The sequence below is a fragment of the Nilaparvata lugens genome, chromosome 7 (assembly GCF_014356525.2).
Source record: "Nilaparvata lugens isolate BPH chromosome 7, ASM1435652v1, whole genome shotgun sequence".
NCBI classification, from domain to species: domain Eukaryota; kingdom Metazoa; phylum Arthropoda; class Insecta; order Hemiptera; family Delphacidae; genus Nilaparvata; species Nilaparvata lugens.
Genome location: NC_052510.1, coordinates 63,022,166 through 63,049,348, shown reverse-complemented (window position 1 = coordinate 63,049,348; position 27,183 = coordinate 63,022,166). Strand labels below are relative to the sequence as shown.

Sequence of the window (27,183 nt, the reverse complement as noted above, 5' to 3'; positions counted from 1 at the left end):
TTCAATAACAAATTGAAAAAAAGGATATTTCTATATAATACTTACATTTTTATTGCACAGGAATGAGTCTATGCAGTTCTGCCTTGCCGAAGCATAAAGGAACTGGAATAATTTTCCATCGAAATTGTTCCAAGGAAGAACCTGCAATCAAAAACATTAGTTGGATAACACAATTTATACACAATAACTCACTTGACAGTATAACTTCAATCTACTACAGAAGAATCACCATAGTAATTAGTAATGAGTATGAGAATGCAAAAAAATCAAAGTTATTCATACTTCAATAAAACGCCAATGAAACTTCATGAAATTTATATTGGACTAGACTTTTGCTTTTGGAATGATACCCAAATGAGCACTAGGCTTGTGCGTGGGTAATGAGATTGATGATGATGAGAGGACCTCCAGTTTAAGGTGGTTCCGAACTCATAAATGGTATTTAGAAATCGCTTCCCGGTGGTTCGAAACCCACCCAAAACTCATCTCTTATCATCATACATCTCATTACTCACGCACAAGCCTGGAGCGTATCTAGTAATTGACATTTTAAACATATTATACGATTTATAAGAGATAATTATTTTCCTGTAATTTAGAGATGGGAATTACTGAGATATTGCAATGATTCAAATGCTAATGAATGAATTATTATTATTAAACGAAAATCCAAATTAAATGCTGTAATTCACCCCGAAGACTTCGGCTACTGCAGATATTGACATTTGGGTAAACAGCTAGATGGAAATTTTTGAATAGTAGCGCTCATCGAATTTCCATCCAGCTGTTCACCCCGAAGACTTGTGCTACTGCAATTATTGACAACAGGGTAAACAGCTAGATGGAAATTCTATGAGCGCTACTATTCAAAAAATTATTTGTCAGTCCGGGAATCGAACCCAGTACCTCCTAATTACCGGTCAGGAATGCTAACCCTTACACCAAACTGACAATCTCTGGATAGCAGTGCTCATTTTATACGAAGCCATAGCGGCCAGCCAGTCTAGAGATTTCTGTAATTTTTATACTTTTGGGTTCTATACGTTCATTGAGTTTTCAGTATTATTCATTTCATTTATTGTTAAATGTGTTCATTTAAATTGCTTCCGTTATTTTGGGTCACGTGTAATGCAAAAAACAGTTAGTGTCAAGCTACTTGAAGCGTTTTTCAGGCGTTTTTGCACTGGCGGCGGACGAATCGGCAGGGCAGGAAGCTCTCTGATTGGCTGATTATCAGCTGATTGGGTTGACGTTCGGGACTGTGCAAAAACGCCTGAAAAAACGCTTCACATGGTTCATTGCAGACCACTCTTCAAGAAGTTAAAAATGCTTATGGCCAGTTGCACGTACGTCTGTTAAATATGGACATTAACGCTGATTAACAAATCAGCGTTAGTTTTACGGATTCATTTCTGTTCCACAAAGATCGGTTAGTTTTTAATCCCGATCAAGTTTTCCGGTTAACTAACCAAGATTTTAACGTTTTCACAATCCGGCAAAACTGTAATTTAACCGACAGAATGATGTTATTATTCTGAACAAAAGGCAAAAAATTCAGGTTATGTTATTGAAGCGGTGATCATTCATTAGACATGCGCCATAAAAATGTGCTGTCTGTCGCCAGTGTCAAGTGCTATCAGCAGACGAACCAGATCGAAAACTAACCTCAAAATCAGAATCTTATTTTGAATGCTAATAACAGCTAAATATACCTCTCTATTTTATTAACGGATGAAATTCATGCATATATTTAGCTCATACTTTGAATGTTGTTTTACCAAAAACTAATTGCAAGATAGCTATCAGTAGGTACCTAATCGGAGTTAGTTGGATTTAATTCCCCGTGAATGGCCTGTTAAAAATCTTTTACGTCGATTAGTTTAACCGGCGTTATTTTTCGATTTTTACCTTTGTGCAACCAAATTTTATTCATTTCAGCTAATCGCCGGCGTTATTTTTCGATTTTTACCTTTGTGCAACCAAATTTTATTCATTTCAGCTAATCGCCGTTAAAATGGTGCCAACTAATCAGAATTAGAATTTTTACGCCGGTTAGTTTAATCGGCGTCATCGCTTGAAATTTCTGTTTTGTACAACCAAAATGCATCGGTTAGCGCTAATCTCGATTAAAGTATAGCATTTTATCGTGATTAAACGTTAACCGACGTACCTGCAACTGGGGGTTACTGTTGTAAATCAGTACATTGTTGAATGTGTGGTTCGCATCAGAGACAGAGCTAGTAGTGCTGATCTCGTGGTGAGATACATGGCTATGGAACCCGTCAGACTCACATTATCAACATGCCAAGATGCCGTTTAGCAAGGATTCAGAAACCTTTCATTGCTTTCAAAATGTTCAATAAGCTGCCAGAGTGGGTCAAGGATAGTAGACGATTCCGAGCAGTTTTGAAATCTTTCTTGGTAGAGCATCCATTTTATAGCCTGAGTGAATTTCTTGATAGTGAGATGACATTTTGAAACTTTCTCGAGACATGCTTTATAAACCCTTGACACAGTCTATCCAGCAGCGCTGGTCAATGACTGAAACCGTGTTCACACTGAAAAAATGTTCGGCAAACATGTTTTTTGAGGAGCTCAGGGAACATTCTGAAAAGTTTGGTTAATCATTGTTTGTCAAACAAAAAATTACTGTTTTTCCAAACATTTTCAGTATTGACAACTGTAAAACACAAAACCTGTTCTTCCCACTTACAAATATTTTGTTTGGTGACGCGTCCCACACTGGCCACGGGCAAACATTGTTTGTCAAACATACCCAAACTTTTTCAACAAACATGTTTGTCGAACATTCGTTCAGTATGGACACGGCTTTAGAATAAAACGAAAACTAAACCAAAACTTGGCCTTTATGCTTACGTCAACGAGCGAAATAGGTCCATTGAGCGCGGATATGAGGAACACAATGAGTCCTTGCAGCCGCATGTAGAGCGACGCCAGTCGCACGGGTCGCTCCAGAGTGCGCTCCGACTTGCGACTGCCCGCTTGCAGCTCCTCGGCGGGCGTAGAGTGCACGCGCAGAGCCAACGCTACCAGCACTTTGATCTCCCAGTCCTGGTAGTAGCCCAGGTTCTCCTATAACCACAACAAAATCGATTAATAAAAAAAATAATCAATAACCGTCAACAGACAATCGTCACAAAACTTATAACAATCATAATTGACAGAACGTAGTGAGGTCTATGTTTAAACTCGGATTTTTTTTGTCTGTCTGTATGTAACGCGATTACGGCCAAACGCGTTGATAGAATTCGATGAGATTTGGCAGGAACATTCCCTTTTCAACTGCGCGTCGATGTATACACAAGGTTTTTTGAAATTTTGCATTTTTAAGCTGATATGAAAAGAAAAGGAATTCATCCATACTCTGATATTACTATTGAATGAAAAAGACTAAGAAATTGTCAAAAACCACAGATTTATTGATACTTAGAAAGACCGGTTTCGGTTATTACACCATTGTCAATCTCTGATAAACTATCAGATAGTGATATCACTATAATTATAAATATCATTCACTTTGAAGATAGGATTAATAATTGGACTATAGAATTATTATTCATAATCAATCAGCTGACAAGTGTATTATTCATTGCATGCATTACACAGATGTCTGGCCGTGTTTATTTCTATAATGTAGGGTTTCAATATTTTTTATGAAGCGAGCCCATGTATTATTCATTGCATGCATTACACAGATGACTGGCCGTGTCTATTTCTATAATGTAGGGTTTCAATATTTTTTATGAAGCGAGCCCATCAGTATCAATATTCTCACATTTGAAAACAAATTTAATAGCTGATTGAAAAAAAAATGATTAAATGAACTAAATAATGCTGAAGAAATTATAATTGACCGAGCGAAGTGAGGTCTAAGATTCAAGTTGACGGTTTTGCATTTTGTCTTTATTTATGTTCTGCATTTACAGCGAAACGCAGAAATATATTTTCATGTAATTTGACAGGTATGTTCCTTTTTGAATTTCGCTTCGACGTATACATAAGGTTTTTTTTTTAATTTTGCATTTTAAGGATAATGCAAAAGGAAAACGAGTCTCCTTTGAACACCAATGTTACCGTAAAAATCAGACTTTAGAATTATTAAGTATAAATTGAAGTATAGTGAAGGTCCACGTTATAATTTCAGTATTTGATTAACATTGGTGTAGCTATCCTTGTCTATATAATTCGACAAAGCCGATAGCTCCATCCTTTTCCAACACCGCAACATGCCAAATTGTATCCAAACTATGTAGAAATACAATGAACTGACAAAATATTGAATATCAATTATAAATACTGTAAATTAAATCAGAAAAAGATGAATGAGTAGAATACATTTTTTGAGATATCACTGATTAATATAAACAAAAATCAACAATATAGATATTCATCAAATACTAGGATAACTTGTAAGATGTCCAAGAACAAACTAACTTGTAAGATTTACTATAGAAGGCGGTGGAGAAGCGGCAACATAGTATTCCTATCTACAGACTTAATAACGTGAATCTCATTTGAATAGGGCACTCATTGAATCGTTCATTAGCTAATAGACCTTCAAATCTAATGATCCATTAGGCCTTAACTTCAAGTACGTTTCTTAAATGATTTTAATGTCCAATTAGTTGAAAAAAAGCATTAGAGGGGAAAAAACAAACTAATCTAGATCAGTAGAAAAATGAATACATATTACAATCATTGTCTCTTTACTTAAGGGCTAATTTTGAATATAAATAAAAATATTATGAAAGATAATGACATTATAAAGCCGAAACTTGTCGCGACAAAATAATTTTAAAAAGGTTACTCAGATTTATATTACAATCAATAAACATCCACGAGATGAATTCAAGAGAAATCAATTTCCTCTATCTATAGACAAGACCAAACAAACCAGGCAAATGAAACAAGGATAATGGATTTTCGCATTCACAATAATCAAGTTGAATTCATTATGAGTGCAACATAATAATTCAAAGTGCAACCAGACCAATCAATAAACCGCGTTCAACTAATATTGATGATTCATCGCAATCAACATTAAAAACTCACTTATTTTCCACTAACACAGAATGAAAGGTCAGGACCACCCACTGTGTTTCTATGGGGAAAATTTAGGTATCAATTTATTTATTATTTGTACAAGTAAGCACTGACCGGGAGAGAAAAACTAAGAATATCTCTTGTATTAGAGTAACTTGTCTCATATAACTTACTGACTTGAAACATCCACTTCATCATATTAATAATATTGCTGATAAGACAACTGTGTTCGGTTCTTCACATAATTACCTCATCAAATTTTCTACCAAGTCTCATTTTTCCTGGTATAAATAAATAGCTATTTACTACCTTCTTCTCATCACAATAATAATTATTACAGAATCCATCAACTACTCTAAGAAAAAAAGAGGGGGAAACCCATGTATTTGATTGAAGTACGTTTAATAATTATTTATTTCCTAATAAAAAAAATATATTCTGACGTTTATGAGCACTTTAGTATTAGGCTACTATAGTAAGATCCACGTTATAATGACAGTGGAGAAAGATAGGAGAACAACGTTGCCAATCCTCTGCCTTGTAAAGGCATTCTATAGACGGTGGCTGATACAGGTTTATTGATGTAAAATTAACTGTTCATTCTCGTTAAAAATAATCAATTAAATTTTATTAAGCAAGAAATTATATTTTTCAATAGTTTCATAATTAAGATGAAATACTTTGTTAATTAACTATTAATTATGCATTGTTAAAAGACGATCTGGCAACAGAGCAAAGCAAGAAAGAGACAGCGCTATCCGCTTTGTTGAATGATAGACAAGGATAGCAATACCATTGCTAAACAAACACTGCCATTATAATGTGGACCTCACTATAGTAATTTTTTCCTAATAGAAATGAGTAAAGTTTATGAGCTCTACAGAGTTACGACAAATAAAATACATGCTTTAGCAAAATTACCGATGTCTGTGTTACTAACATCTGCTACTTGAATAATATGATTGAAAAGCCTATAATAGAACTTCAATTTTCACAAGAATATATTTTTATTTAATTCAATAAGAATTCGAATGATCTTGTTAGTTAGTAACATCTGCTACTTAAATCATACCAGTCTCTTTATGGACAAGTTTATTAATAACGCCTCCATTTTCACAAGAATATATTTTTATTTAATTCAATAAGAATTCGAATGATCTTGTTAGTTAGTAACATCTGCTACTTAAATCATACCAGTCTCTTTATGGACAAGTTTATTAATAACGCCTCCATTTTCACAAGAATTCAAATGTGAATAACATCTTGTTAATATTCTAGTAAGGTACACTAATTCTGTGAATAGAACTGTTTTATTGCGTCTAGGACTTTCTCAAACTAAATTATCATTCAAATCACAAAATACCAAAAATGTTTATAGTTTTCAGAATTAAAACATGTCATATAATCAATCGAATGTAGGACGGATGCCAAAAACTATTGCTCAGGCCCAATTCACATTGAAGTGACGTGGCACTGACTTTTTGCCACTTCCACGCCTCTCCTATAAATACAAACGGGAACGCGACTAGGTGCCACCCCGACTACTTGACAGCCCGTCAACCTGTCCCCTTATAAAACCGGTTTTTAGGGGAGAAGTTGACGTAAGCCATTTCCGTCCACTTGTTTCCTTTCTAAGGAGGTGACAACTAGTCGGGGGGACACTCTGACGCGAGGGTACGAGGTGTCAGGTTGTCGTTTACGGTCACTCTTAAGTTGGCACTTTCGGTCCAGTAGGTGTCAAGTAGTCGGGGTGACAACTTGACGGCTAAGGCATATTTTTACGAGGGTACAGGTTGTCGTCTACGGTCACGACAACCTATCACCTCGCTTCTCTAGGTGATATAATCACTAGGTTTATACTCATAAAATTTGTTCGAACAGTGTCTGTGAATGTAGAAGACACAGACACAACTTGAACATTCTCATTGACCTTCTTATGGTCTCATTGCCATCTGAGCGCAAGTGTAAATAATTACTTTTTGTGTAGTTGAGAAGTTGATATTGTGGTAATTATTCATATTGAATGAAAAAGACTAAGAAATTGTCACAAAACCACTGATTAATTGATAATTAGAAAGACCGGTTTCGGTTATTACACCATTGTCAATCTCTGATAAACCAGTTTATCAATAAATCAGTGGTTTTTTGACAATTTCTTAGTCTTTTTCATTCAATGTATATAATTATTTAAGAAATGTTTTAAATGACGATCGATAAAATGAAAATGTATTATATTTGATCAAGGCTGGATTACTCACCACCATATACTTGAGAGCCATAGTGGGTGCAACAAGGAACGGCTCCAGCTTTTTCACTTCGTTGATATCAATATTGGTGGAAATACTTCTGGTGAAAAGGCTCCATCTCTTGTTTTGCATCTCCTCGTCTTCAGCACTGCTGTTCCACAGCGCTAACAGGCCAGGGTGGTCGTAGCCTACAATAAAACAACACACAAATATTTAATTAAGAGAATTAAAAGAAGAAAATACAACATTGAAAAGATACAATTGTTCAGGTAGATAGGATAGTTTGAATCAAATAAATCCGGTTGAATGAAAAACACTAAGAAATTTTCAAAAACCACAGATTTATTGATACTTAGAAAGACCGGTTTCGGTTGTTACACCATTACGTATATACGTTACGTATATACAAGGTTTTTTGGAATTTTGCATTTCAAGGATAATATAAAAAGGAAAAAGGAGCCTTCTTCATACGCCAATATTAGAGTAAAAATCAGACTATAGTATTATTCATGATAAATCAGCTGACAAGTGATTACACAGATGTGTGGAGAAGCCAGTCTATTGCTGTATTTCCATAAGGTCTATAGTTTCAATCAGGTACTTGTGGATGAGAATACTGCGTGAGGTCTACTGTTCACAGAACTACTAGTTTAGATAAGCCATCACCTATCAGCATACAATTATTGTTCTTGTAATACATAAATATTACAAAATCCAATCTGACTTGAACCACAAATCAGCATACAATCAAGATTAGTAAGCCGGCTGAAAATAAAAACGAAAAATCCACACAAATAACCGGGCAATATACAGTACCAGATGATTATGATGGAACATATTATTATGAAAAGCAAAAATAGACAATCCTAAAAAACTGAACCCACAACTTCTTCTTCTTCATCTTCACTTCATTCGACGTGACTTGATTCTGAGATATCAGGATAGACACTGGTTCAAGTGCAAGAGAGTGAGAGTGAGAGAGAGAAAGAATTCTGAGATCAGAATAGACACGGGTTGAAGTGCAAGAGAGTGAGAGAAAGAGAATTCTGAGATCAGAATAGACACTGGTACGAGTGCAAAAGAGTGAGAGAGAGAGAGAGAGAGAGAGAGAGAGAGAGAGAACCAAGGAAGGAAAAACTGGATGGAGATGATAGATGCAAGTTCAAAAAAGAGAGACACCAAAATAAGGAGATAAGAGAGAGAAACACCGAGAAGGTACAGTTGAACTTTGCTAATCCGGCTTATTTGTTAATCTGACATTTTCTTCTTCTTTTGCTGTTGCTTTGCATCATTTATTATCAGCTGCTCCTCCTCCTTCTTCTTTTTCTTCTTCTTCACCTTTTTACTAGTAGTTCTGTGAACAGTAGACCTCACGCAGTATTCTCATCCACAAGTACCTGTATGGAACTATAGACCTTATGGAAATACAGCAATAGACTGGCTTCTCCACACATCTGTGTAATCACTAGTCAGCTGATTTATGATAAATAATTCTATGGTCCGATTTTTACTCTAATATTGGCGTATGAAGGAGGCTCCTTCTTCCTTTTTTATTATCCTTGAAATGCAAAATTTCCAAAAACCTTGTATATACGTCGACGCGCAATTAAAAAAGGAACATACCTGTCAAATTTCATGAAAATCTATTTCCGCGTTTCGCCGTAAATGCGCAACATATAAACATAATTAAAAACATTCAAACATTTAAACATTAAGAGAAATGCCAAACCGTCGACTTGAATCTTAAACCTCACTTCGCTCGGTTAATTATTTTTATTCATACTACTACCGTACCCCTTCTTTCTCAACTACTATTTCTTCTTTTTAACTTCCTCAACTTCTACTGATTTTTCTTCTTCAACTTCTGTATCTTCTTCTTCTTCTTCTTCCCCTTCTTATTCTTGTATTTGTCCTGTCTTCAGCTCTTCTTTCTACACCTGTACTTTTCTTCATCTTCTTTCCATTATCATTATTTATCTTTATCTTTTTAATTGAGTGATGGCAAAAAGGACGCGTTGAAAGAGAATAATATGAGAAGAAGATTGTGAGAAAGTGATAAAGAAGTAGGCGAGATGATGATGATGATGATGATGATTGCAAACATAGATAACACGTGATAAAAATGAATTGTGGTTAGAAGATGAAGAAGAATACAAGGATACAGGAAAGTATGGCTATAAAAAAATAACAGGAAAAGATAACCAAGAAGAAGCAAGTTTGAAGAATCAAGTAATCAGCTGGCGGTCTTGGGATTTTCCAGTCGTATCTCAGTCTCAAATCTCTCTCTCTCTCCCTCTCACACAAACACTCTCTTTGTCTTTCCTCACTTCTCTTCAATACTTTATCTCAGTCTCAAATCTCTATCACTCCCTCTCTCTCCGTATCTCTCTCACAAACACTCTCTCTGTCTTTCCTTACTTTTATCCAATAATTTATTTCATTCTTAATTATTCTCTCTCCCCGTACTTCTCTCACAAACACACACACTCTCTCTCTCTCTCTCTTTCCTTACTTCTCTTCATTGCATTATCCTTATTACATTCTAAAGTCTGACTCCTTCAAAGTATATCCATCCAAATATAACTAAATCTCTTACATTTGTAACTTTTATTGATTCAGTCTCTTACTCACTCATACTCTCTCTCTCTCTTACATATTCTAGCATTTGTTCATTCTCTCTCTCAATATAATATTCTCTCCTTCTCTCTCTTTAAGACACAAACTCTATCATCTAACACATCTCTTATTGATTCCGTCTTTTCTCTCTCTCTCTCTATCTAATTTAATTTCTCTCCCTAAATAAGGGTTGTGTGGCAGAGAGGGCCAGGAGTCCTAACTTCGCCCTAATAAAGGCACCAAATCAATCAATCACTCTCTCTCACATACTAAAATTTTTCAATATAATATTCTCTCTCTCTCACACACACACATACTATCTCAGTTTTTTCATTCTCTCACAATATAATACGGTCTCTCTCTTTCAGACAGAAACTCTCTCATCTAACCTCTCTCTAAAACACTATCTCAATTTTTTATTCTCTCTTAATATAATATTCTCTCTTTCTCACTCCTACACACAAACTCTCTCATCTACATAAATAAAGTACTCAATCAATCAATCTACCTCTCTCTCTCTCTCTCTCTCTCTCACACATACTATCTATATTTTTTCATTCTCTCTGAATAAAATATTCTCTCTCTCTTTCTCTTCAAGACAAAAAACTCTCTCATCTACCGTCTCTCTCTCACACATACTACCTCAATTTTTCATTCTGTCTCAATACAATATTCTCTCTCTCACTCCTACACATAAACTCTCTCATCTAACCTGTCTCTCTCTCACACGCACCAATAGTTTTAGGGGACAATCCACTGTCAGTTGCGGTATAACTCAGTCTAGTCTAACCACCTAACATGATTCCTCCTCCTCCTCCTCTTCTTCTTCCTTCTCCCTCTTTACCATCACCCCACCCCCCGTCCACCTACTCCTCCTCCTCCTCCCACAACAAGATCTGCATCATCAAACCGGCACAACTTCTCCAATCGGCCAGTTTGAGTTTGGGTTAGTCTGAGTTCAAATCTGCTGGCACTAGCATCAACTTTAACTCAACATTAAACCGCCGTTAAACTAATCTCGCCGGACGTTGGTCCGTCAGTTAGGGCCTTCACACGTGCAGTCAACATTTTCACACAACAGTCAACATTTTCTACCACACACAATCAAATAGGACACTTCACACACACAGAATCTTGCTAATCAACTACTGCAGAAATAAATTCAAAAGTTTCCTTGTTTTAGAAAATATTCTACAAAAGTTTTAGACAACAAAGTTTGGTAGAACTTCAAACACACCAGAATGCAGCTAAAGACTACTATAGGTATGTATTGTTGTGCTTTTTAGGAAGTTGTTTATATTATTATCTAAAAGTTGTTTATATAAAAGTTTTTTTCTTCAATGATTTGATTGACAGGCAGCTTTCCATCTCCACTTGGATGTAGTTCTGGATCCCTATATTATTATAGCGGAATATATTAAACAGTGAGGCCTGTCTCTACCGATTCTCTACCTTGCCACTTCCTTCCATAGTGAGATCCAAGTTATAATGGCAGTAGAGAAAGATAGGAGAACAACGTTGCTGATTCTCTGCCTTGCTAATGACTTCTAGACTTCTTCAAGTATATTATAAAGTGAAGTCCAAGTTATAATAGCAGTGGAGAAAGATAGGTGAACAACGTTGCTGATTCTCTGCCTTGACAATGTTTTCTATACAAGTATATTATATATTGAGGTCCAAGTTATAATAACAGTGAAGAAAGATAGAAAAATAGTGTTACCGATTCTCTGTCTTGTAAATGACTTCTATACAAGTATATTATAATTATAGTGAAGTCCAAGTTATAATGGCAGTGGAGAAAGACAGGAGAACAACGTTGCTGATTCTCTGCCTTGCCACTGCATTCTATATAGCTGATACCGGTATAGGCCTATCTTATGTAAAATCAACTGTTCATTCTTATTTAGTGTAATCAATTAAATTTTATTTGTCAAAAAATATAATTCTATTTTATCAATGATTAACTATGGAATTTTTATAATTGGGATAAAATATTCTGTTAATTGATTATATGTCTACATTGTTAAAGAACTATCCGGCAACAGTGCGGAGGTAGAAAACGTTTCGGAGCTACCAAAGGATAGAGCTATCTGCTTTGTCGAATGATAGACAAGGATAGTAGCACCAATGTTAATCAAATACTGCTATTATAACGTGGACCTCAGTTGTGACTTATTTGATAGAGTTTTCCCTGATTGCATTATTAAGGTATCAAACTGATAAGATAAATGGAGATTAAATTGTTGAATCTACAGTAATACAAAATGCAATAGAATATGTACTGATGCATTATCTGTTTACATAGTTATTCGGTTTGCTGGTCAAGGCACAAAGGAGAGAACACAGGGTTCCTTCTTCTGTAGATAAGGCCTATAGTGAGATCCAAGTTATAATGGCAGTGTTCGATTAGCAATGGTATTGCTATCCTTGTCTATCATTCAACAAAGCGTATAGCGCTATCTCTTTCTCGCTTTGCTGTGTTGCCAGATCGTCTTTCAACAATGTAGAATTAATAATTAATTAACAAAATATTTCATCTTAATTATGAAAATTCATTATAATATTATTGAAAAATATAATTTCTTGCTTCATAAAATTTAATTGATTATATATTTTAAACGAGAATGAACAGTTGATATTACATCAATAAGCCTGTATCAACTACCGTATATAGATGGCATTGACAAGACAGAGGATCGGCAACGTTGTTCTCCTATCTTTCTCCACTGCCATTATAACGTGGACCTCGCTATTGAACTGGAGGCACAGGACTGGATGACTGAGTAATATTATTGTTTTATCTATTTTTCAACTAGTGAGCATGAATAGATTCAAACTTGTTCAAAAATTATTTCAAAACCATTACGGTTTTAATACCTCAAAAATTTGATTCTCAACTTTCTGATAGCTAAAGAAATTAAAAAATTCCTTCCTATATATTCCTAAAATATAAATATTCTGAAACCCATAAATTCCTATTATCCTGAAATATTTCTATTCTTATTCTCTTCGATAAAACTTCAAAGTCTATTTTTGATTGACGATTTGTTAGTTTTTTGAAGTGTAAATTGTTATTTTAATAAGTGATAGTAACTTGACCTACAATTTGATTTGGACTGTAGTAAAAATTTGAGGAGGGACAATTTTGGGCAAAAGCCTGTTGTGCCTTCTCGCATAAGTGTGGATAATCGCATAATAATCTCGCATAATAATTATTAATAAAAAAATGAATTTTATACAGTCACTAATTTCTCTTTAGCTTTAAGTTAGTTTTTAGTTTTTGACTTTTTCATGTACATTTTCATGTATGTTTTGGAAAGAAATAAATGATTGATTGATTGATTATACATGACTGAATAAATAAATAAAAGTTCAATTTCAACAGGTAATAGCTGAATACTATTTATTGAGACAAGGTGTGTAAATGCAGACAAGAAAACTTGGTTCATTAAATTCAAATATATTTAAATTGAGTTCAGTTTTATGATAAATCATGTTGTATATTGTCATTTCAAATATAATTCCAAAAAAATCCTTGTAGTCTTGAGTTTGGCTTGTTGGGTACTTTTCTGATGTGACAATATTATTTGTTTATCATAAAACAATTATAAAAAGATTAAAACCTCGAAAATCTGATGGATCCCTTTTAGAATATACATTTTCGCTTTGCGCTCAGTCATCTACCTTCAACCAGTACAACTTAACCCTCCGGACCTAGGCCCTTTAAAGACTTCAAGAGAATTTATTACTTCACTATTATATTGGCTATATTATTGATTTATTTATCCAACATGATCGATTCACAAGAAATCCTGAAAATTCCACATTGTGAACATAACTTATTTTTGGCCAATTTCTATCAAAATTTGGGAAAGGAACAGTTTTGGGCTTTAAGCCTGTTGATCCTTTCCCAATCATTCATAGTTGAAAATGATATTGTATCTACCAATAAATAAATTAAATAAATCAATTAGAGTATCCAACATTAATACTATAATCATAGAAGAAAGAATACTTCAAGTGAAGTTAACTAAAATAGAGTAATTATTTAATCTCTGCTAAAATCAACAACAAAAGATTCAAAGTATATGGTGGCCCAATTAAAAAATCCCTAACAATTATCAATAGGAAGAACAGCTGTTGCCAAAAATTTGTTTCCCATTCATAATCAGTAATGGCTTCCCACATAAATGATGATAACGGCAATAATCATTTAGGACAAACTACTATTATTATTTAGGACATGACACAAATAATTATTAAGTCGTAGCACACAGATAAAATTAGACCCATATCATTTGCAATATGAGGGCTCATCTATGTTACAGTACTAACATCTATCTTACTATTACAGACATTGTGATTAAATTTTATTTATTAATATTACTCTTACATACTTGTGATTTTTCTCAGAATGTGGAAAAAATACCAGCAGATATCATATAATCAGTTTGAACTGATTGTCAACTAGCTCTTTATGTAAGTAAATGTCAATCAAAATAACCAAATAAGACGTTATTGAATTTATTTAATTACTTCTTATTTGGTTATTTCGATTCACATTTACTTAACATGAAGAGCTAGTTGACAATTAGACATTAACTCAAATTACACATTGAACATGACAATATTGCTTGTCGTTTTTGTGCTATTACTGTAATTATTTATTAAATCCTTCATTTTTTAAAGTATTCAACTAGGGCTTTTGACACTATTGATAATGGAATAAATAACGGAGACTAGTGGTGTTTGAAATTGAGGTTACTAGAGATCTATTATATAATAATCAATCTATAATATAATAAAGGAAGGATCGGCTTATACATGTACGTGATGAGAAATACACGAATGACGCATCATCACGTCTCAACTACTGGACTGATAACTTGAAATTTTGCAAATAGATTCTTAATAATATATCGAGGATAGTTTAAGCCTATCTTAAATTCTTCAAGATTTCAGTAAGTCAAGTGGAGCACGGGTTCCTGCTAGTTATTCATAAATAAAATATTCCTATTTTCAACCAGGGCAAGAAATGATAAATATTTTGAAGATTTTCATATTTATCCTAATTTAGTATCAAAATGTTCCAAAGATCAATCAATACCTTCCTGTATTATTGTGAAGGTAATGTTGTGGTGAATATCCATATTAAATGAAAACAGCTTGATGTTGTCAAAACCTCTGGTTTATTAAAACAATTGATTTTGTATGTATTGTATAAATGTTTATTATGATTTGTGAATAAAACACTATTTGATTTAAATTTGAAACTTCAACATTTTTATCTCAGGTCAAATAAGAGTCTCAACCCACATCAAAGCTCCCCATAGGTTATTATGCATTCATGAATCTAAACAGTAAAAGCTTTCTCTTTCATTATTCTTCAAGTTTCACTAGAGGTTTCACAAATTGAGATGATACCGATAAGTGAAGAAAGCTAAGCGCTTCAAGTAGAAGAGGTCAGAAACTTGACTCGATCAAGCACAAGACTCAGAAGAATGTGGGCCGCATCATCATCATCAAAATCAATCAATATATATATTAATCCAGAATCAATATCAACATCTGCATCCAGAAAATATATCAATCAATCACTGTTTCATCTTAGTACCCAAGCGCACATGTCACAGACGAATGTGGGCTGCATCTTCAAAATCAATCAATATCTGCATCCAGAAACGATATGAATATCAATCAATCACTGCTTCATCTTAGTACCCAAGCGCACATGTCACAGACGAATGTGGACTGCATCATCTTCAAAATCAATCAATATCTGCATCCAGAAACGATATGAATATCATCAATCACTGCTTCATCTTAGTACCCAAGCGCACATGTCACAGACGAATGTGGACTGCATCATCTTCAAAATCAATCAATATCTGCATCCAGAAACGATATGAATATCAATCAATCACTGCTTCATCTTAGTACCCAAGCGCACATGTCACAGACGAATGTGGACTGCATCATCTTCAAAATCAATCAATATCTGCATCCAGAAACGATATGAATATCAATCAATCACTGCTTCATCTTAGTACCCAAGCGCACATGTCACAGACGAATGTGGACTGCATCATCTTCAAAATCAATCAATATCTGCATCCAGATACGATATGAATATCAATCAATCACTGCTTCATCTTAGTACCCAAGCGCACATGTCACAGACGAATGTGGGCTGCATCATCTTCAAAATCAACCAATATTTGCATCGAGAATCAATATATGCATTAAAATAATTATTGTACAGAATGGTTAAGTGAGAGAGAGGGAGATATTGAATTCCTTTATTAGGGGCGGAGTTAAGACGACTCTAGGTCCTCTCTGCCACACAACCCTGAGAGAGAGAAAGAAAGAAAGAAAGAGAGAGAGAGCCCCTAAAGAGTTGCATCCTTCAGGTTAAAATAAGACAGGCAATCAACCAATCATCGACTTCTTCATATATGATGAAATTATTTTTAAATGAATCAAGGAAACAATCAACCTGTCAAAAATGTTATAATTCAAACATTTAAAAACAACACGAACCTTCTTAGAAGCATAACACCTCTACTTATCTCATTCTCAGAAATTAAGATAAAAACAACACACAAAATATGATTCACAATTTCTAGAATAGCATCAACATCTATAGTGACGTCCAAGTTATAATGGCAGTGGAGGAAGATAGGATAACAGCGTTGCCAATTCTCTGCCTTGCCACTGCCTTCTATAGAGGATAGCTGATACAGGTATATCTAATGTAAAATAACTAGTAGTTCTGTGAACTGTAGACCTCGCGCAGTATTCTCATCCACAAGTACCTGATTGAAACTATAGAGCTTATGGAAATACAGCAATAGACTGGCTTCTCCACACATTTGTGTAATCACTTGTCAGCTGATTTATGATGAATAATTCTATAGTTTGATTTTTACTCTGAAATTGGCGTTTGAAGGAGGCTCCTTTTTCCTTTTATATTATCCTTGAAATGCAAAATTTTCAAAAACCTTGTATATACGTCGACGCGCAATTAAAAAAGGAACATACCTGTCAAATTTCATGGAAATCTATTACCACGTTTCGCCGTAAATGCGCAACATATAAACATTTAAACATTAAGAGAAATGCCAAACCGTCGACTTGAATCTTAGACCTCACTTCGCTCGGTCAATTAACGGGTTCATTCTTGTTATCAATCATATTTTATCCATCTAGAAAATATATTTTCCAATGATAAGTAATGCATTTTTATAATTCAGATTAAATATTCAGTTAGTTAATAATTTTCCTACATTGTTGAGAAAAGATCTGGCAAAGTTGCAGAGCTGGAAAGAGATAGCACTATCTGTTTTGTCGAATGATAGACAAGGATAGCAACACCAATGTTAATCAAATACTACAGTAAGATCTACGTTATATTGACAGTGTTTGATTAGCAATGGTATTGCTATCCTTGTCTATCATTCAACAAAGCGGATAGCGCTATCTCTTTCTCGCTTTGCCAGATCGTCTTTTAGCAATGTAGAATTAAAAATCAATTAACAGAATATTTAATTTCAATTATGAAAATTCATTATAGAATATTATTGAAAAATATAATTACTTGCTTAATAAAATGTAATTATTTTAAACGTGAATGAACAGTTAATATTACATCAATAAACCTGTATCACCTCTACCGTCTATAGAAGGCATTGACAAGACAGAGGTTCGGCAACGTTGTTCTGCTATCTTTCTTCACTGCCATTATAACGTGGACCTCACTATAAGTACGGTATTCCAGCAACACACAAGACAACCCATCTTTCTAACAAGGAAAAATTTAAATGAGGAAGTTTTTCGTCCAACAAGGTTACTTGAGCCGTTAAGGAGCTAAAAGAAATAATACAGCGAAGAACTGTATTATAAATGTCAGAGTAGCATGTATTTTGCGTGGGTGTAAGGATACAAATGTAGTAGCTTCAGATGAAATTAATAGTAGACTGTATCAAGTCTGACAGTTCAATGCAATTTGACACATCTTCTTCTATCTTCTTCTTCTATATATATAAAAGCGAAATGGCACTCACTCAGTGACTGACTCACTCACTCGCAGAACAAAAAATCTACCGGACCAAAAACGTTCAAATTTGGTAGGTATGTTCAGTTGGCCCTTTAGAGGCGCACTAAGAAATCTTTTGGCAATATTTCAACTCTAAGGGCAGTTTTCAAGGGTTTAATGTTTGTCTTTTAGCTTGTATATTCTTCTTCTCTTAATTATAATTGAAAAATGTCCATACCATATGTTAATATAGAACTATAATCTAGAGAGAGTACCTCTGAAAAAGTTGTTAACTGGTAACTAAATTAATAATTTTGTCAGGTTGGCATTAAGTTGAGTTGACTTTGTTAGGTTGGCACTAAGTTGAAGATTGAAATGCATTTATCGCGGAAAAATTGATTGGGCACTGCTACTTCAATCAGAGCTATTCCTAGGAATATTATATTACTAGCCGCCAGGCTCGCTTCGCTCGCCATATCCGCTCTGCTTATCTCATTCTTGGACGATCCAGTCGGGGGTCCAGAGGGCGGAGCCCCCTGGCTAGACGGATATGGCAAGCGAAGCGAGCCTGACGGCTAGTAATAAAAATATAGCCATGCATCTCAAAAAATTGTGATCACTATCTTTGTTGAAACAATAAAAAACAATTCTAGTTACAAGTAAAAGTGAATTAACAATCAATCATTTATTTCTTTCCAAAACATACATGAAAAAGTCAAAAACTAAAAACTAACTTAAAGCTAAAGAGAAATTAGTGACTGTATAAAATTCATTTTTTTACAGTAAACTCGTTTATACTGTAGCATGCTAAATCCATCAAATATGCTCTCAGCAATTCCTTAAATTTTTGATCTATCAGGTTCATGTCTTATGCAACCTGGAAGACAACCAATAAATGTTATTCCCATGTACGTTGGACTTTGTTTATATTTTTCCTTATTGTGTTTCTTTATTGTAAAATTATTTTTATTTCTTGTGTTGTAATTATGTATATCTACTTGCCGTGGGAATCTAGATTCGTTAGTTTTTATATATAATATTGTCCTATAAATGTACAGGCTGTACACCGTCATGAACTTTAACTTACTGAAGAATGGCTTGCATGATTGCTCTCTATCAAGATTTAGAATTATTCTTATTGCTTCTTTTTGTAATAGGAGTATTTTATTTAAGTTTGAGATGCTTCTTCCTCCATATATTTCAATTCCATATGAAATTAAAAGTTATCTTTCTAACTGGATTTTATCAACGGTACTCCATGAATTAACTAGTAAAACATGAACCAAAAATCATTCCAGATTATCTAGACTATGAAATATGAAGAACGGTAGTTGAAAGTCATGAGATTTTGTTTCAAGTCATATAGTTTTACTTAAGAATTCAAAGTGAGCGGCGTTTAAAACTGTTTCAAACTATGAGAAAAGCATTTGATTGGAAGTGATTATTCAATAAAACACCATCCATACTAACTCATCAAAAACTGAAAATCAAGAATTTTGTGAACAGCTAACAGCAGTTCAAGTTTATTCTTGACTAGCGTGTGACCTGTATTTGGCAAGTGTCTAATTTAAGACTAGACAGACTGAAAACACGACCCAATGAAATCTTGAAGAACTCAAATTAAACCTATAATCCTCAGCAAATTGAGAATCTATATGCAAAATTTCAAGTTAATCAGTTGAGTAGTTCAGACGTGATGATGGGTCATTCGTGAATTTCCTATCCCGTGCATGTATAAGTCAAATCTTTTCTTTGCTATATTATTATAGAAGATGATACACACATGAAATTTGACTGAAGCTTGTATTTAAAAGGCCAGCAAAGGTTCAAATAAAACCGGCGATACTAAGCGGCGTTTTATTCTGTGTTGTAACAGAGATTTGACTGAAATTTTAACTTAACAAGCCACCAAAAGTTCAAATGAAACCGTCAATACTAAGCGCCGTTTCATTCTGCGTTGTAACTGAGATTTATTCTAAAATTTGACTGAAGTTTAAACCCAACAGGTGACCAAAAGTTCAAATAAAACCGGCGATACTAAACGGCGTTTTATTCTGTGTTGTAACTGAGATTTGACTGAGGTTTGAACTTAACAAGTTACCAAAAGTTCAAATAAAAACGACGTTTTTTTATTCTCCGTTGTAACTTAGATTTATTCTAAAATTTGACTGAAGTTTGAACTCAAAAGTTCAAATAAAAACGACGATACTAAACGGCGTTCTATTGTGTTGTAACTGAGATTTATTCTGAAATTTGACTAAAGTTTGAACTCAACAGGCCACCAAAAGTTCAAATAAAACCGACGATACTAAGCGGCGTTTTATTCAGTGTTGTAACTGAGATTTGACTGAAATTTGAACTTAACAGGCCACCAAAAGTTCAAATAAAACCGACGATACTAAACGGCGTTTTATTCTGCGTTGTAGCTTACGAGTAGTTGTAACAATATCATCATAATGTTGGTGCAGAAAACCAGTTTTGCTGAAGAGTTAGATCTGCAAAGGCAAAGCACAGCTAAGCAAAGCATACTCTTGCCGATGCTCCACACAACCGCTCGTGTCAGACTTGTTCTAAAACTTGTTGATATGTTGTCAGTGAGCACAAACAAATATATAATTATTTGAGAGCAGGGAGGAGGAGGAGGAGGAGGAGGATGGGTAGAAAGGGGAAGATGATGAGAAGAAGAAGATGAAAGATGAGAAGAAGAAAGTGGAGGAGTGGGAAGAGGAAGGAATCAGAAGGGGAAAAATACAATAAATGAAGATAGAAATATAATTATTATCTAAGAGGAAGGAGGAAAAGAGTAGGAGGAGGAGGAGGAGTGTGAAGAGGGGGGAAATATGAAGGCGAAATCAGGACAAGAGAAGAAGAAGAAGACATGTAGACAGGTAGGTGAAGAAGAAGATAATAAAAGATGAAAAAGAAAACAGGAAATGAAAAACAAGATGATGATGATGAAGAAGAAGGGAAAGCAGGAGTGATAGAAGGAGGAAAGAGGAGAAGTTTAATTGGAAGGGAAGAAAAAATGGAGGATCAGTAGAAGGAAAAACGAAAAGATGAAGATGGCTAAGTACAGTACAGTAGTTGCAATACATGAAGGAATGGAAGAATAAGAAGGAGTAGAAAAATGGTGGAATAGAAGAATGAATAATGGAAGGACAAGTAGAAGAAACGAAGAAGGGAATTTATGAGAGGAAGTAGAAGAAGCAGTTCTACAAAAAAGAATCAGAGATGTAGAAGTAGAAATAAAAGTAGAAACAGAAAGAGAAGACGATGAAGAAGGAGAAAAAAGAGAACGAAGTTAAAGAAAAAGATGAAGGTGTTGTAGATGAAGGAAAATTAGTTATAGAGGATGAAGAAGTAGAAGAAAAATGAAAAATAGTGAAGGTAAAACTAAGAAGAAATCTAAAATGAAGACGAAGAGAAAAAAAAGGAGAATAAGAAGGAGGAGAACGAGGAGAAGAAGAAAAAGAAGAAGAAGAAGAAGAAGTAGGAGTAACAATGAGAGGTGAATTTTATAAGATGGATTAGAAGTTCACACAGTTGGATGAGCTGTTAGCTGTGAGTTGGTAGTAGATATTATGACCGGTTCGTACGAGGTCATCAATTAATTTAATACACGGTTAGCACTAATATTCAACACACTCAACTTGTATTGCATTCTATACAATATTATTATAAGTAGGTTTGTTTTCATAAGTGTGATGTTTTGTTTCAAAGTTAATGCTGAACTAATCCGCTGTTCGATAAGGTTTAGAAAATAGCTTACCATACCTCAAGATTTACAAAATCTAGACTAGACCAATATTTATATATAATTTCCTAAAAAAGAATCGCAAATGATACTGTGAAAATAAGTGTTAATGAGAGACATCGAATGAAAAGATTAGTTCATTATAGGGCTCTTGATTAATTGTTTAGACGTCTTCTGTAAAGATGAAGAAAGGAGAATTTGTAGAAAAAATTAGTGACAACTGTTGGTAAATTCAAAACTTATTGATGCAATCAAATCTAATGTCAAATAAAAATGATTTACCTCTAGATAATGCCAAAATGAAACAAGAATTTGATTTTCAAGCTTTCTAAATTTAAAAGTTCACGTTCTCTTCAGTGTTTGTTCAAAAAATTGGACTAGAATTTAATCAAAAGTGGAGAAAACATACTTTCTGGACTAGTATATGAATCAAATTCGGGACAGGAACAGTTTTGGGCTGTGGTGTGCCTGTTGGTCCTCTTTAATCATTATTTTATTGGTTTGTTCATTATTTTAATGAATAAATTGACTAATTGTATAGTCATCTACACATCTTGACAGACTGTATAGTCATTGACAATTATTGTATATCATTGAATCAATAGATGAATTTATTATTAATTATAAATAAATTCAAGCGGGGGACTCAAAGTATGATCTCATTTCATTATACAATTTAGTCAAAGAAAAAAGGATAGAAGTCAAATACTTTTGAAAAGAAATCTACTTATAATATTATTTTTAATCATGGAACAATATACAAGCACTTTTTCTGACCACTTTATAATTTTATATCTGATGATGAAAACAATGGTTGACAGCTATAGTTAACAATACAAAAAAAAAAAAAAAAACAAGATAGGGTAGAGTTCCACCATAATTATCGGATACGTCATATCAACTCTTCATAGATAATTCACTTTTCCACTCATGTATCAAATTATTGCAACAACAATAAAGATCCTGTTGACAACACGAATGGTTCAATGCACTTTTTATAGTGAGGTCCACGTTATAATGGCAGCACCTGACTAACATTGCTATCCTTGTCTATCATTCGACAAAGCAGATAGCTCTAACCTCTTCCAACTCCGCACCGTTCCAGATCGTTTTTCAACAAGATGAAAAAGAGTTAACACAATATTCAATGTTAATATGAAAGTTTATTATAAAACCATTGGAAATATATTTTTCTTGAAGAATAAAATATAATTGGGTCATTTTAAACAAGAATGAACAGTTAATATTACATCAGATAAACCGGTAACAGCTATCCCTTATAGAAGGCAGTGGCAAGGCAGACAACCAGCAACGCTGTCCTTTCATCTTTCTCCACTGCCATTATAACGTGGACCTTATTATAGAGAGAAATAAGAAATTGTAGATGCTTCTTTATTATTGAGTAAGTGCATCATTAGAATGATAGGGAGAAAAAATAAGGTAGCCTTGTGCTATTCCTCTCCCAAATTTAGATACGGTTACACATAGTAATTTCTAATTAAATTTTTAATATAACTGAGAATTTAGAACTGATTCTCCAATATTGAGCTGAAATAGAGAACTTGCTCATGTACTGATTTTTAAATCCACAACTTGTGGTTTTAAAAGCTGTGATGAAACTTTGTAATTGATTGAAAAAAACAATAAAAGTGTTTCAAATTAGCTCGATATTCTTCTACATACCACACTATAGAACACTTAAAACTATAGTGAGGTCCACGTTATAATGACAGTGGAGGAAGATACGAGAACAACGTTACCGATCCTCTGTCTTGTGAATGCCTTCTATAGACGGTAGCTGATACAGGTTTATTGATGTAATATCAACTGTTCATTCTCGTTTAAAATATATAATCAATTACATTTTATGAAGCAAGAAATTATATTTTTCAATAATTTTATAATGAATTTTCATAATTAATAATTATTCAAATTAATATGAATTTTTCATAGTTTTGTGAACAGTAGACCTCGCGCAGTTAGAAACCGCAGCCTCCTCTTATACTGTCCACCAAAAGAGTAAATCCTGTCTGTATATCGTGTCGGCGAGATATCGGTGTGAAAACGGCTAATAGCTGTTGAGGTTGGTGTATCAAAAATGCTAACATCAAAAAACAAAACAGCCTAAGAAAACAGCTGTGGTTTTCTGTAAAGTGTGAGGTTTTTAGCTCGAAAATTTTCTGTTTCAATCAAAATTTAGACTTTTTGAATAATTATTAAGTTACTGTTCTAAATTTTATGATTCTAGGCTCTAATAGTATCTATTTGATTCAAAATTTGCTCGTTTATCTGAGTATTGAAAAGCGTAAATTTTATTTTGAAAAGTGATAGTGACATAATCAACATTTTGATTTGGACAGTATAGTATAAATTGGAAATGGGACAGTTTTGGGCATGAGCCTGTTGTGCCTTTTCCTCATGTTAAGTATTTAACACAATGTGATAAATAAATAAAAGCTAATCTCCTTCAAGACATACTGGCAACAGGACAGCCCGAGTTCAAAGCAGAGAAAGTTTGAGAGACAATACTATGTTATTTTAGTTATTAATTGCATGCGTTATTGCACGCAATCAATAGTTCATTTAATAGTGCATAAAAATTGCATTCAATGAGGCATGCAATTTATAGGCTACACAGCAGCTGATTTTTCACCAAGTTACATTGAGATATTGAATTGCATGCGTCATTGCATGCAATTTATAATCAACTCGACAGCTGATGTTGAATAATTCTATAGTCTGATTTTTACTCTGAAATTTGGTGTATGAAGGAGGCTCCTTTTTCCTTTTATATTATCCTTAAATTGCGAAATTTCCAAAAACCTTGTATATACGTCGACGCGCAATTTAAAAAGGAACATACCTGTCAAATTTCATGAAAATCTATTACTGCGTTTCGCCGTAAATGCGCAACATATAAACATTTGAAAATAAAGAGAAATGCCAAACCGTCGACTTGAATCTTCGACCTTACTTCGCTCGGTCAATTAACTGTTCATTCTCATTTAAAATAATCAATTATATTTTATTAAGCAAGAAATTATATTCTTCAATAATTTCATAATGAATTTGAATAATTAAGATGAATTATGTTGTTAATTAATCATTAAATCTACATTGTTACAAGACGATCTGGAAACAGAGCAAAGCGAGGAAGAGATAGTGCTATCTGCTTTGTTGAATGATAGACAAGGATAGCAATATAATTGCTAATCAAACACTGTCATTATAACGTGGACCTCACTATAATTGCGGTAATGTTTTACAGGTATCCTAATCTACATAGGCCTTTCAAGCAGTGGCCAGGTGAGAAGTCTGCCACAGAGAAATGTGGACCAGAAGCCACCAGTGGCACAGACTGAGAAAGAAGACCAAGTGAGACCCGGCGAGGGAGAAGCCAAATTCGACATTTTCGACTGGCATTTGTCAAAGGTAAATAATATATCATTTAAAAAATTAACACATAAATAATATAATATAATGAAGGGCGGAGAAAGGTTTAAAGGAAAGAATTGGCTTATACGGAAAAGGAAATTCACGAATGACGCATCATCACGTCTGAACCACTTAGAACTGATTAACTTGAAATTTTGCATATAGATTCTCAATTTACCGAGGATGTTTATAGGCCTAATTTAGTTTGACAGATTTTTAATCAAACCTTTGCAGAGCACTGGCTACCTGCTAGTCTATATCTATAAAATAATAAAGTAAGGAATTGGCTTTAAGCCGTAGGGATAAGAAATTCACGAATGATTCATCATCACGTCTGAACTACTTGAAATTTTGAATAGCTTGAAATGTTGCATAATGTATTCTTAATTTACTAAGGATAGTTATAGACCTATTCTAAATTCTTCAAGATTTTAATTAGACCCTAGTGATAAATTAAATATAAATAATATTGTATTTCATTCTTCAGTAGGATTAATATTTTATTAGTTTTAGAAAATACTCGACCAGTAATATTTAACTGTTTTGAACAACCAAGTTTGGTATGAGGGAGAAGCCAAATTTGACATTTTCGACTGGCATTTGACAAAGGTAGATCTATATAATATTATAATAAAGGAAAGAATAGGCTTAAAATAGCTGGAGACTACTACAGGTATATATTGTTGTGTTTTGGGCAGTTGTTTATAATATATAGTGAGGTCCACGTTATAATGACAGTGGAGAAAGATAGGAGAACAACGTTGCCGAATTTACTAGTACCCTCTTTATAATTTTTGACACTTCAAAATGGCTCGAGTGCTCGAAACTATTTGTGTTGATATAAAAAAGTATAGAGTGTACTAGTAATTTCTATATAAATTTAAATCTATTTCAGATCACAGGCCTAACCAACACCGAAGTTGAGAACGTAGTGACGTCACCGATTAGTCTGAAACTAGTGTTGGCAACCCTGTTCGATGGTGCCAACTCAACAACTGCTGAGGAAATAGCACGTGCCATGGGATTCGACAAGGATAACCGAGAGTTGCTCAGAAAGAACTACAACAAAGTCCTCAAATCACTCAGGGTACGAATTAATTGATACTAAATCTAAATTTGAAATTATTTATTGGCCGAGCGAAGTGAGGTCTAAGATTCAAGTCGACGGTTTGGCATTTCTCTTAATGTTTAAATGTTTATATGTTGCGCATTTACGGCGAAACGCGGTAATAGATTTTCATGAAATTTGACAGGTATGTTCCTTTTTTAATTGCGCGTCGACGTATATACAAGGTTTTTGGAAATTTTGCATTTCAAGGATAATATAAAAGGAAAAAGGAGCCTCCATCATAAGCCAATATTGGAGTAAAAATCAGACTATAGAATTATTCATCATAAATCAGCTGTCGAGTTGATTATATAATAAATTGCCTGCCATGACGCATGCAATTCAATATCTCAATGCAACTTTGTAAAAAATCAGCTGCTGTGTAGACTAAAATTTGCATGCCTCATTGAATGCAATTTTTATGCACTATTAAAATGAACTATTAATTGCGTGCAATAACGCATGCAATTAATAACTAAAATAAACATAGTATTGTCTCTCGAACTATCACTGCTTCGAGCTCGGGCTGTCCTGTTGCCAGTATGTCTTGAAGGAGATTAGCGTTTTTGATACACCAACAGCCATTAGCCGTTTTCACACCGATATCTCGCCGACACGACATACAGACAGGATTTACTCTGATGGACTGTATAAGAGGAGGCTGTGGTTTATAACTGCGCGAGGTCTACTGTTCACAGAACTACTAGTTTAATACAACCACAGACTGGAATTTTGTCTATTTTTGGAAAATTTCTATCTAAATTTGGGAAAGGAACAGTTTTGGGATTTAAGCCTGTTGTTCCTCCCCCAATCATTCATAGTTGAGAATTATATTGTATCTATCAATGTTTAAATAAATAAATAATAAATAACAGACAAGGCTTAAATCTGTGATGCAATATAAATTGACAACTTGATTGGAAAG

General features: G+C 34.0%; 2 protein-coding genes across 3 annotated transcripts in view; one reads left to right on the top strand and one right to left on the bottom strand.

The window, feature by feature from the left end:
- Window positions 1-27,183, bottom strand: part of LOC111058202 (constitutive coactivator of peroxisome proliferator-activated receptor gamma) — an 80,470-nt gene that overhangs the window by 1,633 nt on the left and 51,654 nt on the right. For both annotated transcript variants that reach the window (XM_039433366.1, XM_039433365.1), the window contains exons 8-10: window positions 7,323-7,498; window positions 2,878-3,093; window positions 46-141 (exon numbers count right to left, since the gene is read on the bottom strand). In XM_039433366.1, coding sequence (XP_039289300.1) covers window positions 46-141; window positions 2,878-3,093; window positions 7,323-7,498 — 488 coding nt within the window. The remainder of the gene's footprint in view (window positions 1-45; window positions 142-2,877; window positions 3,094-7,322; window positions 7,499-27,183) is intronic.
- The window catches only part of LOC111058203, a 42,854-nt gene continuing 25,577 nt past the window's right edge, over window positions 9,907-27,183 (top strand). Inside the window, exons 1-3 of the mRNA XM_039433364.1 lie at window positions 9,907-11,189; window positions 24,984-25,147; window positions 26,046-26,237. Of these exons, the coding sequence (XP_039289298.1) occupies window positions 11,168-11,189; window positions 24,984-25,147; window positions 26,046-26,237 (378 nt within the window). The 5' untranslated portion in view covers window positions 9,907-11,167. The remainder of the gene's footprint in view (window positions 11,190-24,983; window positions 25,148-26,045; window positions 26,238-27,183) is intronic.